At 40.0% G+C, this 18,460-nt stretch overlaps 1 protein-coding gene across 1 annotated transcript in view; it reads right to left on the bottom strand.

The window, feature by feature from the left end:
• Positions 1-16,379: 16,379 nt before the first annotated feature.
• ankmy2a (ankyrin repeat and MYND domain containing 2a) overlaps positions 16,380-18,460 on the bottom strand; it is a 42,161-nt gene continuing 40,080 nt past the window's right edge. The window contains exons 8-10 of the mRNA XM_072253380.1: positions 17,943-18,071; positions 17,629-17,746; positions 16,380-16,927 (exon numbers count right to left, since the gene is read on the bottom strand). Of these exons, the coding sequence (XP_072109481.1) occupies positions 16,728-16,927; positions 17,629-17,746; positions 17,943-18,071 (447 nt within the window). The 3' untranslated portion in view covers positions 16,380-16,727. The remainder of the gene's footprint in view (positions 16,928-17,628; positions 17,747-17,942; positions 18,072-18,460) is intronic.

Below are 18,460 nucleotides of genomic sequence, written 5' to 3'. Positions count from 1 at the left end.
TCCCTGTGGCACACTAGTCACTGGCAGCCACCCAGAAAAGGTCCCCTTTATTCCCACTCTTTGCCTCCTGCCAGTCAGCCAATCTTCTATCCATGATAGTACCTTTCCTGTAACACCATGGGCTCTTATCATGTTAAGCAGCTCATGTGCGGCACTTTGTCAAAGGCCTTTTGAAAATCCAAGTAAAGAACATTCACTGACTGTCCTTAGTCTATCCTGCCTGTTATTTCCTAAAAGGATTCCAACAGATTAGTCAGGCAAGACTTCTCCTTCATAAAATAGGCCAAAGTTAGCATGATTTTCTAATTCACCTCCAAGTTCTCCAAAGCCTCATCCTTAATAATAGACTCCAATATGTTTCCAACCACCAATGTCAGCCTAACTGGCCTATAATTTCCTTTCTTCTGTTTCCCTCACTTCTTAAAAGCATGGAGCGACATTTTCAATTTTCCAGTCCTCAGGAACCATTCCAGAATCTAGTGATTCTTGAAAGATCATTATAGGTCAACCTTCACTAATTCGACTACCTGTAATCCGCTTCCTTCGATAATCCGGCACTGATCATGCTTAATGTGATCCTTCTGTAATTCAGCATTTTCACTAATCCGGCACTCCGCAGGTCCCAATGGTGCCAGATTAGTGAAGGTCGATCTGTACTAATGCCTCTACATCTCTTCAGCTATCTCTTTCGGAATCCTGGGGTGTAGTCCATCTGGTCCAAGTGACTTATCTACCTTCAGGCTTTTCAGCTTCCCAAGCACCTTCTCCTTAGTACTAGCAATGACACTCCCTTCTGTCCCATGACACTCTCACATTTCTGGCATTCTAGTTGTGTCTTCTACAGTAAAGACTGATGCAAAATAATTAGCAATACTGAGCAATTCCTTTTACTCAATTGTAACACTTATACAACAGACTTTATATTTTTCTTCTCAAACTGCAGGGTGAATTCTATTATATTGTGATAACACCCAATCCAGAATTTCCATTCCTCTAGTGGGCTCAACCATAAACTGCTCTAAAAAGCCATCTCAGGCATTCTACCAATTCCCTCTCTTGGGATCCAATGCAAACCAGATTTTCCCAATCTACCTACATATTGAAATCCCCCATGACTATTTTAACATTGCCCTTTTGACATGCATTTTCTATCTCTTGTTGTAATTTGTAGACCATATCCTTAATACTGTTTTTGGGTTTGTATAGAACTCCCAATGGGCTCTTTTTACCCTCACAATTCTTTAGCTCTATCCATAATGATTCAACACCTTACGACCCTATGTCACTTCTTTCTAATGATTTGATTTCATATTTTACCAACAGAGCAATGCCACCCCCTCTGCCTTCCTGCCTATCCTTTTAATACAATGTACAAAGTTTGTATATCCTTGGACATTAAGCTCCCAACTATAATCTTCTTTCAGTGATGCCTTCATCATACTTGCCAATCTGTAACTGCTACAAGTTCATCTATACTGCCTGCATTCAAATATAATGCCTTTAGTCCTGTATTCCCCACTTTCAATTTTGTCTGACTGCAATTTTGCCCTATCATCAGCCTCTCCTTGCAAGGAGTCTTGCTAAACATTACCTTTGTTTGTAAACTAATCACCTCATCCTCAGCGCCATCACTCTGGGACCCATCTCCTTGCCAAATTAAATTAAATCCTCCTGAGCAACTCTAACCAACCTGCCCGTGAGGTTTACACTGCCAAATCATCCTATTTTTACCCTAATTGGCATGTGGCACAGGCAGCAATCCAGAGATTAACTATCCTGGAGGCCCTGTTTTTCAGTTTTCTACCTAGCTTCCTAAAATCTCTCTTTAGGACCTTTTTTTTTTGTCGGCAGTTGATCGGGACAGGACTGCGCAAGCGCGTGTACGTCGGTCCGTGAGGCAGTGGGAGTATTTAAAAGAGAGCAGTTTGACGGAGCGGGCGACGGAGTAGAGGGAGACAGAGTAGGAAGGCTTTGTCTCAAGAGGCTGAGGACGAGCTTCACTCCAAGTGAGGTAAGGCTGGGTAAGTTCCTTTAAAAGGAGAACGGTCTGCAGTGGTATTTTATTTGAAGCAAGGAAGGCGGCGAGGCTGTAGTGTATTGGGTAGGTTGTGACAGCTGAGCTCAGCCCCGTAGTTTGTTCATCCTGCAGCATGTGGGAAATCAGGGATACCTCCAGCGTCCCTGACGACTATGTGTGCAGGAAATGTGTCCAGCTGCAGCTTCTGGCAGACTGCATTGAGCGGCTGGAGCTGTGACTGGATTCATACTGGAGCAAATGCGATGCTGAGAAAGTCGTGAATAACACGTTCAGTGAGTTGGCCACACCACAGGTAAAGGCTACACAGGCAGAAAGGGAATGGGTGGCCACTAAACAGCGTAGCAGTAGGCAGGTAATGCAGGAGTCCCCTGAGGTCATCTCCCTCCGAAACAGGTATACTGTTTTGGATACTGTTGGGGGAGATGTCTCATCAGGGGAAGGCAGCAGCAGCCGAGTTCATGGCACATGGGTGGCTCTGCAGCACAGAAGGGAAGGAAAAGGAGTGGGAGATCTATAGTTATAGGGATTCAATTGTAAGGGGAATAGACAGGCGTTTCTGCGGCCACAAACGAGACTCCAGGAGGGTATGTTGGCTCCCTGGTGCAAGGGTCAAGGATGTCTCTGAGCGGCTGCAGGACCTTCTGGAGTGGGAGGGTGAACAGCCAGTGGTCGTGGTGCACATAGGTACCAACAATATAGGGAAAAAACAGGATGAGGTCCTACAAGGTGAATTTAGGAAGTTAGGAGATAAACTAGAAAGTAGGACCACAAAGGTAATAATCTCCGGATTATTACCAGTGCCACGTGCTAGTCAGAGTAGAAATAGGAGGATATATCAGATGAATACGTGGCTTGAAAAATGGTGCAAGGGGGAAGGATTCAAATTTCTGGGGCATTGGAACCAGTTCTGGAGGAGGTGGGACCGGTACAAACAGGACGGTCTGCACCTGGGCTGGACTGGAACCAATGTCCTAGGGGGAGCATTTGCTACTGTTCTTCAGGAGGATTTAAACTAATGTGGCAGGGGAATGGGAACAAGTGCAGAGAGGCAGAGGGGTGTAAAATGAGGGTAGAAGCAAAAAGTAGTAAGGAGAAAAGTAGAAGTGGTAGGCCGGCAAATCCAGGGCAAAAATCAAAAAGGGCCACTTTTCAACATAATTGTATAAGGGCTAAGAGTGTTGTAAAAGCAAGCCTGAAGGCTTTGCGTGTCAATGCAAGGAGCATTCGTAACAAGGTGGATGAATTAAAAGTGCAGATTGTTATTAATGATTATGATATAGTTGGGATCATAGAGGGTGACCAAGGACGGGAGCTCAACATTCAGGGATATTCAATATTCAGGAGGGATAGACATGAAAGAAAAGTTGGTGGGGTAGCATTGCTGGTTAGAGAGGAGATTAACGCAATAGAAAGGAATGACATTAGCCAGGAGGATGTGGAATCGATATGGGTAGAGCTGCATAACACTAAGGGGCAGAAAACGCTGGTGGGAGTTCTGTACAGGCCACCTAACAGTAGTAGTGGGGTTGGGGATGGCATTAAACAGGAAATTAGAAATGCATGCAATAAAGGTACAGCAGTTATAATGGGTGACTTCAATCTACATACAGATTGGGTGAACCAAATTGATAAGGGTGCTGAGGAAGAGGATTTCTTGGAATATATGCGGGATGATTTTCTGAACCAACATGTCGAGAAACCAACTAGAGAGCAGGCCATGCTAGACTGGGTATTGAGCAATGAGGAAGGGTTAATTAGCAGTCTTGTCATGAGAGACCCCTTGGGTAAGAGTGACCATAATATGGTGGAATTCTTCACTAAAATGGAGAGTGACATAGTTAATTCAGAAACAAAGGTTCTGAACTTAAAGGAGGGTAACTGAAGGTATGAGACGTGAATTAGATAAGATAGACTGGCAAATGATACTTAAAGGGTTGACAGTGGATATGCAATGGGAAGCATTTAAAGATCACATGGATGAACTACAACAATTGTTCATCCCAGTTTGGCAAAAGAATAAACAAGGGAAGGTAGTGCACCCGTGGCTGACAAGGGAAATTAGGGATAGTATCAATTCCAAAGAAGAAACATACAAATTAGCCAGAAAAAGTGGCTCACCTGAGGACTGGGAGAAATTCAGAATCCAGCAGAGGAGGACAAAGGGCTTAATTAGGAAAGGGATAAAAGATTACGAGAGAAAGCTGGCAGGGAACATAAAAACTGACTGTAAAAGCTTTTATAGATATGTGAAAAGAAAAAGATTGGTTAAGACAAATGTAGGTCCCTTACAGTCAGAAACAGGTGAATTGATCATGGGGAACAAGGACATGGCAGACCAATTGAATAACTACTTTGGTTCTGTCTTCACTAAGGAGGACATAATTAATCTTCGGAAATAGGGGACCGAGGATCTAGTGAGATGGAGGAACTGAGGGAAATACATGTTAGTAGGGAAGTGGTGTTAGGTAAATTGAAGGGATTAAAGGCAGATAAATCCCCAGGGCCAGATGGTCTGCATCCCAGAGTGCTTAAGGAAGTAGACCAAGAAAGAGTGGATGCATTAGTGATAATTTTTCAAAACTCTTTAGATTCTGGACTGGTTCCTGAGGATTGGAGGGTGGCTAATGTAACCCCGCTTTTTAAAAAAGGAGGGAGAGAGAAATCGGGGAATTATAGACTGGTTAGCCTAACATTGGTGGTGGGGAAAATGCTAGAGTCAATTATCAAAGATGTGATAACAGCACATTTGGAAAGCGGTGAAATCATTGGACAAAGTCAGCATGGATTTGCGAAAAGGAAAATCATGTCTGACGAATCTCGTAGAATTTTTTGAGGATGTGGCTAGTAGAGTGGATAGGGGAGAACCAGTGGATGTGGTATATTTGGATTTTCAAAGGCTTTTGACAAGGTCCCACACAGGAGATTAGTGTGCAAACTTAAAGCACATGGTATTGGGGGTATGGTATTGATGTGGATAGAGAATTGGTTGGCAGACAGGAAACAAAGAGTGGGAATAAACGGGACCTTTTCAGAATGGCAGGCAGTGACTAGTGGAGTACCGCAAGGCTCAGTGCTGGCACCCCAGTTGTTTACAATATATATTAATGACTTACATGAGGGAATTAAATGCAGCATCTCCAAGTTTGCAGATGACACGAAGCTGGGTGGCAGTATTAGCTGTGAGGAGGATGCTAAGAGAATGCAGGGTGACTTGGATAGGTTAGGTGAATGGGCAAGTTCATGGCAGATGCAATTTAATGTGGATAAATGTGAGGTTATCCACTTTGGTGACAAAAACAGGAAAACAGATTATTATCTGAATGGTGGCCGATTAGGAAAAGGGGAGGTGCAACGAGACCTGGGTGTCATTATACACCAGTCATTGAAAGTGGGCATGCAGGTACAGCAGGTGGTGAAAAAGACGAATGGTATGCTGGCATTCATAGCAAGAGGATTCGAGTACAGGAGCAGGGAGGTACTACTGCAGTTGTACAAGGCCTTGGTGAGACTACACCTGGAGTATTGTGTGCAGTTTTTGTCCCCTAATCTGAGGAAAGACATTCTTGCCATAGAGGGAGTACAAAGAAGGTTCACCAGATTGATTCCTGGGATGGCAGGACTTTCATATGATGAAAGACTGGATTGACTAGGCTTATACTTGCTGGAATTTAGAAGATTGAGGGGGGATCTTATTGAAACGTATAAAATCCTAAAGGGATTGGACAGGCTAGATGCAGGAAGATTGTTCCTGATGTTGGGGAAGTCCAGAACGAGGGGTCACAGTTTAAGGATAAAGGGGAAGCCTTTTAGGACCGAGATGAGGAAAAACTTCTTCACACAGAGAGTGGTGAATCTGTGGAATTCTCTGCCACAGGAAACAGTTGAGGCCAGCTCATTGGCTATATTTAAGAGGGAGTTAGATATGGCCCTTGTGGCTAAAGGGATCAGGGGGTATGGAGGGAAGGCAGGTACAGGGTTCTGAGTTGGATGATCAGCCATGATCATACTGAATGGTGGTGCAGGCTCGAAGGGCTGAATAGCCTACTCCTGCACCTATTTTCTATGTTTCTATTTTTACCTTGTCTACCATGTCATTGGCGGTGTATGGGGTGTCAGGGAGGGGTAGCACCTCTGGTGGGGGAACATGTCGTGTCCTTTTCAAGGTGGTTAGTCCACTTTTGGTCCCCATCTGGCACTCAGCTCTCACCTGTGGCTCCTTGTAGCTGTTTGCATGCGACAGGGGCCACACCCCGGGCAACTGCTTCAATAAGCCAGCTAAACCAGTTGAGGGTAGCTGACGGGTCTCAGACCCTCAGTGAGATAGGGAGGTGTCTATCCCAGCATGTGAAGACAGACTCCAGCGGATTGAGTGGACGAGACCAATGGAAGGTCCAACAGTCAAGAAGTTAGTCTCTGCAAACGTCGTGGAACATGTAGAGCACGATAAGACACAGAAGACGTCCTGGTCATCCACTGTGCCTAGTCCCATCTCCAGCTGTCTCGACTCTTTCTTTCTTTATTAATCTTTTTGTTGTTTTAGAGAAAACATATATACAGACAAGGGGACAATTATCTCAAATATAAATATCAGCAACAATATAAACAAAAGATGAAGTAGATATTATCATAATTATACATTGTAATAAGCAAATATACAATAATAAAAAAGGATAATTAATTCTCTAATCAATTCATAAAAAGAGGGAAAAAACTTTAAGTTTAAAATGAAAGGGGAAAAAACCCTGCTACACTAAAAAAAAGGGGGACTGGGCAGTCCATTCGGAGGATACAACCAAGAAAAAAGGACAGTCTTTCTGATCAAATCTAAAACTTAGAAAAAAATAAAATAATTGGAAGAGTAATAAATCAAATCAAATGAAAATATAGAATAAAAGGTCGCCATATTTGCTCAAACTTAAAGGATGTATCAAATGTCCGACTTATTATTTTCTCTAAACTTAAACAGGACATAATGGAGGAAAGCCAAAAAAAAAACAGTAGGTGGATTAGAATATTTCCACTTCAACAAAATGGCTCTCCTAGCCAATAAAGTTGAAAAGCATCCCACAAATCTTCTATCAGATTGAGTGTTTGTAAACTTCTGACTTCAACTGTAGTTCCTTGAAGCTAGGTAAGGTGGTGAAGGTAGTTTTGCACACTTGCTTTCATTAGTCAGAACATTAAGTATCGGAGATGGGATGTTGGAAAGACATTGGTAAGGCAACATTATTAGAGTATTGCATACAAGTCTGGCTATCCTGTATAGGAAGGATGTCATTAAACTGCAGAGCGTACAGAAAAAGATTTTGAGGTTGTTATTAGGCTGGATAGGTAGAATTTATTCCCCCAGAGTATAGTGACCTTACTCTGGTTAGGCCACATCTGGCTGAGGAGAGGTCTGACAGAGGTTCATAAGATTATGAGACATAAAGAGAGTGTACAGGGAGTATCTGTTTCCCAGGGTTGAAATATCTAATATCGGAGGGTATGCATTGAAGGTGAGAGAATGTACGTTCAAGGGGGACGTGCGGGGTATCTTTTTTTACACAGAGTGGTGGATGCTTGGAATATGCTGCCTGGCATGGTGGTAGAGGCAAATACATTCGAAGCTTTTAAGAGGTGTTTGGATAGGCACGTAGACCTAAGGAAATTGGAGTGATATGGACATTGTTCAGGTAGGCGGGATTAGTGTTTAGGTATTTTTGATTTGCTTTTTAGCAGGTTCAGCGCAACATTGTGGGTGAAATGGCCTGTTCCTGAGCTGTATGTTCTAAAATCACGAGGTGCAAAGATAAGGTGAAATTTTTCCTCCCAGGCAGTGGAGTCCAAAGCTCAAGGACATAGTTTTAAAGTGAGAAAGATCTAAAAGGGTCCTAAGGGGCAACTCTTGCACATGAGTGATGAGTATATGGAACAAACTGCCAGAAGAAGTGGTAGAAACAGGTACATTTTAAAGGCATTCGGACAGTTACTGAGATTAAAAAGGTTATGAGAGATATGGGCCAAATACAGGCAAATTGGTCATCATCGTCAAGTTGGGCAGACAAAGTACTGTATTGTAGCTCTATTACACACAATTCTTAATTCCATCTCAAACACTCCGCCTCTCAGGATGTTTTTTGAAAGGTTTTGAGTATATTCCTGAACCCTCTGTCAACTTTGCAATCTGCTTAATTTAGCATGTTCTGTAGTAATGTTCATTTTGGGAATCTGGTGTCAGGCAAATGAATGCTGATGCAACAAAGCAAAAGTCTACTAGGGTTATAATTATGTACCAATAGTTTCTGATTCTTGTAGCTCAAGAACCACTACACTGTACAATTTCCATTTTGTCACATTGTATTTATAGCTACCTCAATCTTATCAAGTGGCACAATATTAAATTTGAAGGAAGTACATGTGATTAAAAGATTTGACAGACTATGTTGCGAGGCATGTTATCGTTTCAATATTTGAATATCATTCCCTGTCTCCCCTGGTGTTGCCTCATGGTTTCCCAGTGTTAGGGTCAACTATTAGAAGATATACAGTAACTGGAATAGCTGGATTACAGCTGTGTCCTCACAAGCAAAATATAACTTGAAATCCATTAGTGTCTAAATGAACATGTATCTTCCTCTAAGTGAGCTTAGCCTTATCTGTGGTGCATGACTCAAATGGAATATTCTCAAATATTTTGTGTTGTACTGGCAGTACAGCTCCATCTTAAACCAGAAGCTTAGCTTTTAGTTTGTGCTAAACAGAAATCTATAAAACCATTTGCTTACCAAGTCAAAATTCTGCACTTCTGTTAATTTTAGAAGGCTTTTATATACGCTTTATGAGTATTTCATGATCAAATTCCTTTCAATGAAAGCTGTTACAATGGAAAGTTTTTACATGTATAGAGTTACTTTAGCTCATATGTTCAAGATTGAACAGTTTGCTTACTCATTCCTAACTGCAGAACCAAACAAACACTTTATCTGGTCTCAGTATTTCTGCATGGGAGAAAGGGAAGTCAGCTTTCATATGGATTGTTACATTGAGAAAAAGATGTGGATGAAGTAAATTTCATGACAAGGACAGATTTCAAACTTTAGGTTGTTTACTTGAAATCAGAAAGCAATGCAGAAAATTGTAGATAGGGAATGAGGGTGTAGCGGCAAAATTATTCCAAAATCAAACAATTGTCGCCAGCCTGTGGTCCCAGACGGAGCTTTTACACCCACAGCTCCAATGATTGCTCAAAATAGTCGAATTCCTTATTTCAATTCTTCATTTGCAATTAGCAAACATACAATTACGCATTATTGAGTGTTACCTCAGCGGTCAGGAAAGATATGACTTCTGTCGGTCCCAAGCTACAAACTGCCATGAAATAAGCACGAATATGTAACTTATCCCCTTCTCTTTTACCACGCCCCCGCTAATGTGACTAGTTACAATAATGAACTCACTGCATAGAATACACGGCTCCTACAGAGAACAAATGAAATGTAGGATTGGTGGGTACATATTGGATTAGAGAAAAAAGAAACATGAAAGGTAGGAAAAAAAGGCAACTTACCAAGCAGATATCAGCAGATTTCTGAAAAGAATCATAACACACTTATGGAGGAGGGCAATGTTGATAATATAATGCACATTTTAAGTACAATGGCACCTGAAGCTGAATCATGATTATAGGCAGTTTGGTAGTTTCTGCAGAAAAAATTTAGTAGTTCTCAGCTCAGCTCTCCTACTTGCAACCAAATAGTCAAGTCGTTACTTTTTATTGTCATTTCGACCATAACCGCTGGTACAGTACACAGTAAAAACAAGACGTTTTTCAGGACCATGGTGCTACATGAACAATACAAAAACGACACTGAACTACGTAAAACACAAAATGACACTAGACTACAGACCTACCTAGGACTGCATAAAGTGCACAAAACAGTGCAGGCATTACAATAAATAATAAACAAGACAATAAGCACAGTAGAGGGCAGTAGGTTGGTGTCAGACCAGGCTCTGGGTATTGAGGAGTCTGATGGCTTGGGGGAAGAAACTATTACATAGTCTGGTCATGAGAGCCCAAATGGCTTGGTGCCTTTTGCCAGATGGCAGGAGGGAGAAGACTTTATATGAGGGGTGCGTGGGGTCCTTCATAATGCTGTTTGCTTTGCGGTTGCAGCTTGTGGTGTAAATGTCTGTAATGGCGGGAGGAGAGACCCCGATGATCTTCTCAGCTGACCTCACTATCTGCTGCAGGGTCTTGCGATCTGAGGTGGTACAATTTCCGAACCAGCCAGTGATGCAGCTGCTCAGGATGCTCTCAATACAATCTCTGTAGAATGTGGTGAGAATGGGGGGTGGGAGATGGACTTTCCTCAACCTTCGCGGAAAGTAGAGACGCTGCTGGGCTTTCTTTGCTATGGAGCCAGTGTTGAGGGACCAAGTGAGATTCTCCGCCGGGTGAACACCAAGGAATTTGGTGTTCTTAACAATCTCTATGGAGGAGTCGTCTATGTTCAGTGTCCTGATATTTGTTTCTTGTACTGTGATACTGCAATGACTTTTCTACAACTTCAGAATTCTCTTTGGATTTCATTTCCTCAGTTAACTTTTTATTTTGAATATAGGAAAATATTCTTATGCTTAACTAAGAACAATGACATTTGTAATTTAGTACTCTAATATTCCTCATTTTGTTTTCAAACAAATTGGACTAAAATTAACCTAAAACCGGTCATGTTAGGTACAACCACAAAAACTGACATCTTACCAAAAAGCTGGATATTTGCTGCCAGCATGCTTTTTGAGATTAAACAAAAAATCCAGAAAATGTATTTGATATTTTTACTGTTATCAGTCTGAGAAATATACATAATCTTGAATTGAAAAATAATGAACTTACTGGTCTTGAAATTGGCTCATGAGACAATTGCAAGGATGATTGTAAATTATGAGCAGCTCATAAACTATCTCATCTGACAGACTGCTGAAGGCTTCATCAGGGACTACAAAGCACAACCTGTTATTCTCTTCATGAATAAGATCCAAGTGTGTTTTTCCTGCAGTGAATCTGCAAATTCAAGGGGCAATGTATGGCATTATTTTGAGATTTGGCTTTGTCCTGTTCTTATTTATTCTTCAACAAACATCCTAAACACGTTGATCTGATTATTATTGCTGTTCCTTCCTATGCACTATCTGGTTCTGGTTTTCATACTGATTATATGATAAAAAGTATTCTGTTTGCTGATGAGTCTTTTGTTGTAAGCTTCAAGTGTGCAATATCACAGTAATTTACAGTACTGTATCTAACTCCAACTTCCTGTCTACAAATTTTTAATCTTGCTGTTACCATTCAATGGCTTTCTTGATCAAGCTATCACATGGCATTTTATCAGTTTCTTGCTAAAGTACTCAAATGCAGTGACCTCTGCAATTCTCGCTACTTCTTCAAAAATGTTAATACAACTGTCCTATCAGAAATCCATGCTGTCTTTTATGTCACTGATAGAGAGAGTGTTCACAGCTTCACTCACAACACACTGGAGGAACTCAGCAGGTCGGGCAGCATCCGTGGAAAAGATCGGTCAACATTTCGGGCCAGAGCTCTTCATCAGGACTGTAGATGGAAAGGGCAGAGGCCCTATAAAGAAGGTGGGGGGGGGGGGGGAGGGTGGGAAGGAGAAGGCTGGTAGGTTCCAGGTAAAAAACCAGTAAGGGGAAAGATAAAGGGGTGGGGGAGGGGAGGCAAGGAGGTGATAGGCACGAAAGGTGAAAAAAGAATAGGGGAAAACACAATGGGTAGTAGAAGGAGGCGGAACCATGAGGGAGGTGATAGGCATCTGGGGGAGGGGGCAGAGTGACATAGGGAGAGGGGGAGGGAATTACCGGAAGTTGGAGAATTCTATGTTCATACGAAGGGGCTGGAGACTACTTAGACGGTATATGAGGTGTTGCTCCTCCAACCTGAGTTTAGCCTCATCATGGCAGTAGAGGAGGCCATGTATGGACATATCTGAATGGGAGCGGGAAGCAGAGTTGAAGTGGGTGGCTACTGGGAGATCCTGTCTGTTGTGGCAGACGGAGCGGAGGTCCTCGACAAAGCGGTCCCCCAATCTGAAAACAGAGATGTGAGGAAAAAATAATAAAATTGTCAAAACATATGAATCTGAGTTAAATAATGTTTCAGTTAGAGAACTACTGATATGGAAACTCAGACAAACATTCCAGAGATTCAAGTTCAAATTCCACCATAATGGCGGATGGATTCAAATTTATTTAGATTTTTAAAAAAACAACAAATATCAATAAGCTCTTGTCTAAACTACTTAAAGTCATACAGGGGATGAAATCTGCCACGATTACCTAATCTGTTATATATGTGACTCTAGACCTAGCACTGTGATCAGCTCTTCAACATTCCCGGGTATGGCCTAGAAAGAGATTTACTCCAAAGGCAATTAGGGATGGACAATAAATGCTGGCTGTGGCAATAATACTGAACCCTCAAAATTTAATAAAACAACAAAAGTGATTGACATGAGAAGCAAAATTTTCTTTCATATAATGTTACAGGTCTTGAATTCAGTTCTTGAAAGAATGATGAAAAATGATACTGTTAATTTGTTTTTCTTATATTGTGCATCTGCTACATGCCTGTAATGCTGCTACGATTAATTGCACCTGTGCTTATATGTGCTTGTGCATGACAATAAACTTGATTTTGAGTTGCAAAGCTAGGAATATATAAAGCAGGAATTGCTCTTTCAAAGAATCAAATGCACGATGGGTTGGTTGACTTCTTGAAAAATATAATATGAATGCATTTATAAATTACAATGTTCTTTTAAAAACAAATACTAACCAATATGGTGGATCTAGTAAATGAATTTCTTTTGCTATCTCATCCAATGCAAAACCTATTTCAATTTTACTGACGGGGATTAGAAATGTAGTATGCAATTCATATCAGATTTTATTATAAAATATGAAAGATGCACAGCATATCAAATACTCTACAATTATTGCTGCACATGAAATAGTGATAATGCATAAGTACACAAAATTCATACAAATGCTTGAAACAGCCAATCCTAATGAGTAATCTTGAACCATAACAAGGCCACAAAAGATTAAAGTCCAGGATCAACAGTCATAACGTAGAATCAGAAAGGTTCTCAGCCTTCATTTTCTTTAACCACCCGCCACAAAAAAATCTCCAAGTCAACCCTATAATAACATCAACAGTTTTCAAAGGAAGAACTAAAATTGAAAATTTTAGTCAGTTTCTGATCTTTGGAGACATCACACCGTGGAAAATAAATTTCATCACTGGTACATTTCTCAAAAGCAGAATCACAGATAAATTCCATTTGCTTTCCTTTGTAATGAACACAGGAATAATGTAATGCTTCAACAAGCAGTTATGTGTAAAATAGTAGGGAACTTAAATGGAAAAGCAAATTTTAAGGAAGCATTTGGTTAAGTGGTGATGAAATTGATTGTTGGGGTTTAATGTGGGTGACAATTTTTGCTATAAATTGGAAAACAATACACTTTAAATGTTGAGAAATTAATAAATGTTGGTAGGCTTGAGGAACTTTGGTGCCCTTGTATGTACAACTCAGGTACTGTAAATATGTAGGTAAACAAATCAAAAAGCCTTTTATTGCAAGGCCAGTTAAAGTGCAAAATAAGCAAGTCTTGCTACTGTTGTGCAGGGCTTTGTACATTTGCCAGGGGTAATACAATGAGTGTTAATTGTTTTTAGGTATGAGACTGAGTAGCTCCATACTCTTCTGAATTAACAATGAGAGATCATCTTAAATAAAGCATAAGAATTTTGAGAGGGATTGGCAATTTTAGGAAAACTTCTTCACTCACAATGGTTTGGAAAACTGTTGATACAATAGTTTTCTTCAAAATGCGCTACCCATCAAGTTTTGTACACTAAGAAAATCAAGATTTATATGAATAAGAAAATAAAGATTGGGAACCCGCCAAGTTATTGAAGGATGAAGTTATCTTCTCTTTCTTTCATTTACTTTTGGATTTTGTCCTGGAATTACTGGTACTTGATGCAACGTAGGATCTCAGTTTGGTTTCAGGATGCTGTCAGTCAAAAGGATTAGCTTTCTGGATGTGTTCAAGTAACTTTCACATATTGCACAGTAAGTGCAGGTAAGTAGGGCCTGTGCGGCAAAATACGAGTTAACATAGCTTTATTAGGACAATAGTTAGCTGTCTGTCCAAGTTTTTACTGCAGCTGATGCAAGAATTATTATTTTGAAAACAGCAGAATCAGACCAAACTTACATAGCAGGTCAAATGAGAAAGAGAGCTTCTGCAATATATCATCTAACCAATGTTAGGACTCTTAAAAAAAATTACTTCTAGAGTATCTATGAGCATATAATTAACTGAAAAATTGAACACTGAAATAAGGGCAAACGGATTCTGAAAGAAAAGGTTCCCAACTAAAATATTAAGCAATTTATTTTTAGTGATCAATAGTCATATCCTCCTTGGGCAAAATGAAAACAAAATGGACAAGGATTCCCTACTACGTGGCTTCTGGCAGATCTTGGAAATGTCAACATCTTCAGCAGGAAGATAATCAACCCTTTTTTTTAATGAATCAACAGTTGAAGTGTTATTCTATAGCACTATTAATTGCATACTGCAATCTTGCCAAATACTTCAATACTGTTGCTGTTGTAACAAAGCCTAAAAATAACAAGCTCCGTATTTTGCACTAAAGCTCTTAAAAAAAATCAGGATGATTCATGTAACACACATAAAAATTGCTGATGAACGCAGCAAGCCAGGCAGCATCTATAAGAGGAGGTACAGTTGACGTTTCGGCCGAGCCCCTTCATCAGGACTAACTGAAAGAAGAGATAGTAAGAGATTTGAAAGTGGGAGGGGGAGATCTGAAATGATAGAAGACGGGAGGAGGAGGGATGAAGCTAAGAGCTGGGAAGTTGATTGGTAAAAGGGAGATGAGAGGATCATGGGATGGGAGGCCTAGGGAAAAGAAAGGGGGAGGGGTGAAGCCCAGAGGATGGGCAAGGAGTATAGTGAGAGGGACAGAGGGAGAAAAATATATATATATGATAATAAATAAATAACAGATGGGGTATGAAGGGGAGGTGGGGCATTAATGGAAGTTAGATAAGTCAATGTTCATGCCATCAGGTTGGAGGCTACACAGACGGAATATAAGGTGTTCCTCCAACCTGAGTGTGGCACAGGTTTTGACTTCTCTAACTTCTGTTAATACCCCACCTCCCTTCATATCCCATCTGTTATTTATTATCATATATATATATATATTTTCTCTCTCTCTCCCTCCTTGCCATCCTCTGGGCTCCCCCCTCCCCCTTTTTCCCTAGGCCTCCCGTCCCATGATCCTCTCATATCCCTTTTGCCAATCAACTTTCCAGCTCTTAGCTTCATCCCTCCCCCTCCTGTCTTCTCCTATCATTTTTGATCTCCCCCTCCCACTTTCAAATCTCTTACTATCTCTTCTTTCAGTTAGTCCTGATGAAGGATCTCGGCTCGAAATGTCCACTGAAGCTCCTCCTATAGATGCTGCCTGGCCTGCTGCGTTCACCAGCAATTTTTATGTGTGTTACTTGAAATTCCAGCATCTGCAGACTTCCTCGTGTCTGAGGATGATTCATGTCTGCATTTCACCTGAAATTGCTTTTGTTTGGGGACTTAGTGAACATTAGTAAACACACTTAAATTTAGAATTCAATAAGCAATTAAATGACCATGAAGTGACAAAGAATACACTTTGTCAAGAGCAGGCACATTGGTGAACTGGAGTCTGCAGCAAAATGAGGTGAAGAAATACCCAATACGTATACAAAGTTTTGAAACTGCCGGTGAAATCCCATATCACATACGCAACTACTTACAAAATGTGTTTAATTTCAGTGACATTCAATTTTTTGTCACAACCTTTGAATGACTGTACCAAATATGTTAGGTAGTAAAGATATTTCATCAATGACATTTTACTTTAAGTAATTTTGACTAAGGGCTGGGCAGTGCAGGGTAGAGAAAAGGCCAAAAAGCAAATAAAAAAATGTAAATCGCATTTGTAACTTGCATTTGAACATTAGTTTCCAAAATTTGTGGATTTTCTTCAGTGGAAAAATGCCTAATGATAACAATCAACATCAACACTGGGTCTAAATTGCTTAACTAACACTTACACTAGGACGAGCAAACTGCAGAACTTTGAATATTAGTAACAGGAAAACAATTACAGTGCAGATCATTAAGATCATTTTGCTCTGAACTGCACAGTAATAAACTCATACTACTTTTCACAAATTGTTGTACGCTGAAGTGTTATAACAAATTAACTTTAATTAGCTTGGACAGAATTTAGATCAAACCATTTGGATTTATCTCAGTAGTGAAGGGTCCTTCAAATCCAGATGTAGTTAATGAATTAAATACAATAGACAGCAAATCCCGCTGACCTCATTGTTGCCTATCAGGATTGCAGGCTGCTTTGGTACAGGGTAGGATACACAATCAAAGCAACTAGTTCTCTTAATGCACAATGAACAGAATTCTCCCTTTCACTGCAGCCATGCAGTGGGAGCAATAACCTTGTTGATAAATATATATTGGATTATATTTCATACACTACAGAAATTGGAAAACATCAAGTGCAACAATTAGATCCACTTTATTCTTCAGCTGTGTGCACATTTGTAGGAGAAATGGCCTCTCCTTCTGTTATGGTCTCTTCCTGTGAAGTTTTAAGTTCTGCTTTGGCCCCTGTGCTGAGGTCCTTCGAACCCGAGCCATCATCAGAGGTTGAAAGTGGAGGGTTAGAGGACCCTGTAGCCTCAGCTCTAGTGGTTTCAGAGGTGGTTGCTTTTGTTTCTGTGAACCATAAAAGGAAATATATATTTATCCAACTAAATCTGAAATGTTCTCCAAGATTAAAACTGGCAAATAATATTTAGGCTGAAAACAAGTGCAAACTTGAAATATAAAAATGAAAAAGAATCCATCAATGAGTAGTGTAGTAGAACTCAAAGATCTCCATAGAGGCTATTGCAGCTTGGGGCATCGGAGTTCAGAGTTCAATTCCAATATGATCTGTAAGGAGTCTGTACTCCTTGGAATGCGTGGGGTTTCTCTGGCTGCTCCGGTTTCCTCCCATAGTTCAAAGATGTAACGATAGATTAACTGCTCATTGTAAATTGTCCTGTGATTAGGCTAGAGTTAAATTAGGGGTTGCTGGCTGCCGTGGCTCAAAAGTCCAATATCTCCTATTCTGCACCGTTTCCAAATAAATAAATAAACAGGCAAACAGATAAATAAATAATCAGAAATAAAGCACATTATGTTTTGGGATGTTTTTCCTACATCATAAAGGTTGAGTTAATATAGAATGCTGAACAGATACTTTGCCAATATACGTTTGTAGAAAGAAAATCTAAAACAACAGTTATTCTGACTGCTAATGTATTTCAGAGCAGCAAGCTTTATGACTGCAGCAACAAAGTTATTTTAAGAAAATGAAATGATGACTTCTTAAAAAAATACACAAAGCATAATTTTAATTTAGTAAAACTAACCATTCTGTTTCAGTTTTTCCTTGGCTTCTTGTTTTTCTCTTGTTTCTTTCAATTTTTTACAGACTTTTTTGTGAGTGAACCAGTGCATCTTCTGACAATTTTGATTGCAGTATATCACCTTGAGAAAGTATGCACCCAGAAAGTTATATACTCTAGGAAAGACTGCTTGCATGCTGTTCAAATATTTAATATAACAATTGTTGAGAGAAAAAAATCAGCAATTTATACATAACAAGAATAGTTATGTATGAACATATCTCCATCTCCCTAAAGAGCTCTTGTACTAAGTTGTGAGATAATCTATAAGTTCTTACCATTTTGCAAATTGAGCACCTTTTATCAGCTCCCTTTTCACCACAAGCTGTGCAAAATTCAGCATCCACAAAGCCAACCTGGCCAGTTATGATCTGGGTCATTACAGATAAAGCTGTGGGATCATTGCCCTCAATTTATTTCCATTGTTGTTTGGGTTGCAGGGTGGGGGAAAGAAAGGAAGGGAATATAATAAGCAATTTCAATTATAAAGTTCAGAAGAAACAATGAATGTATTATAAAAATTCTTATTCTTCTATATCAAAAAAAAAGGGCACACTAACAATAAATTCCCGTCAAGACCAATAATAAATCTAAAAATTCCTATCTTTGATATAATTAATATCACATTCAAATACTCAGTTTGAAACTCTGACTTCTAGTGGTTACTATTCACATTCAGTGCAATAATGTTAATTCAGCAAGAGAAAGTCATTATGAATTGCAATATTGCAGTATTGCAAAAGTGAAATTGAAAAAGATGTTTTCAACCTAATGTTTAAATACCATAAAATAGCCC

This window comes from Mobula birostris, chromosome 3, assembly GCF_030028105.1.
Source record: "Mobula birostris isolate sMobBir1 chromosome 3, sMobBir1.hap1, whole genome shotgun sequence".
Classification (NCBI taxonomy): Eukaryota; Metazoa; Chordata; class Chondrichthyes; order Myliobatiformes; family Myliobatidae; genus Mobula; species Mobula birostris.
The sequence above is the reverse complement of the archived record's forward strand: the minus strand, read 5'-3'. Positions and strand labels throughout refer to the sequence as shown.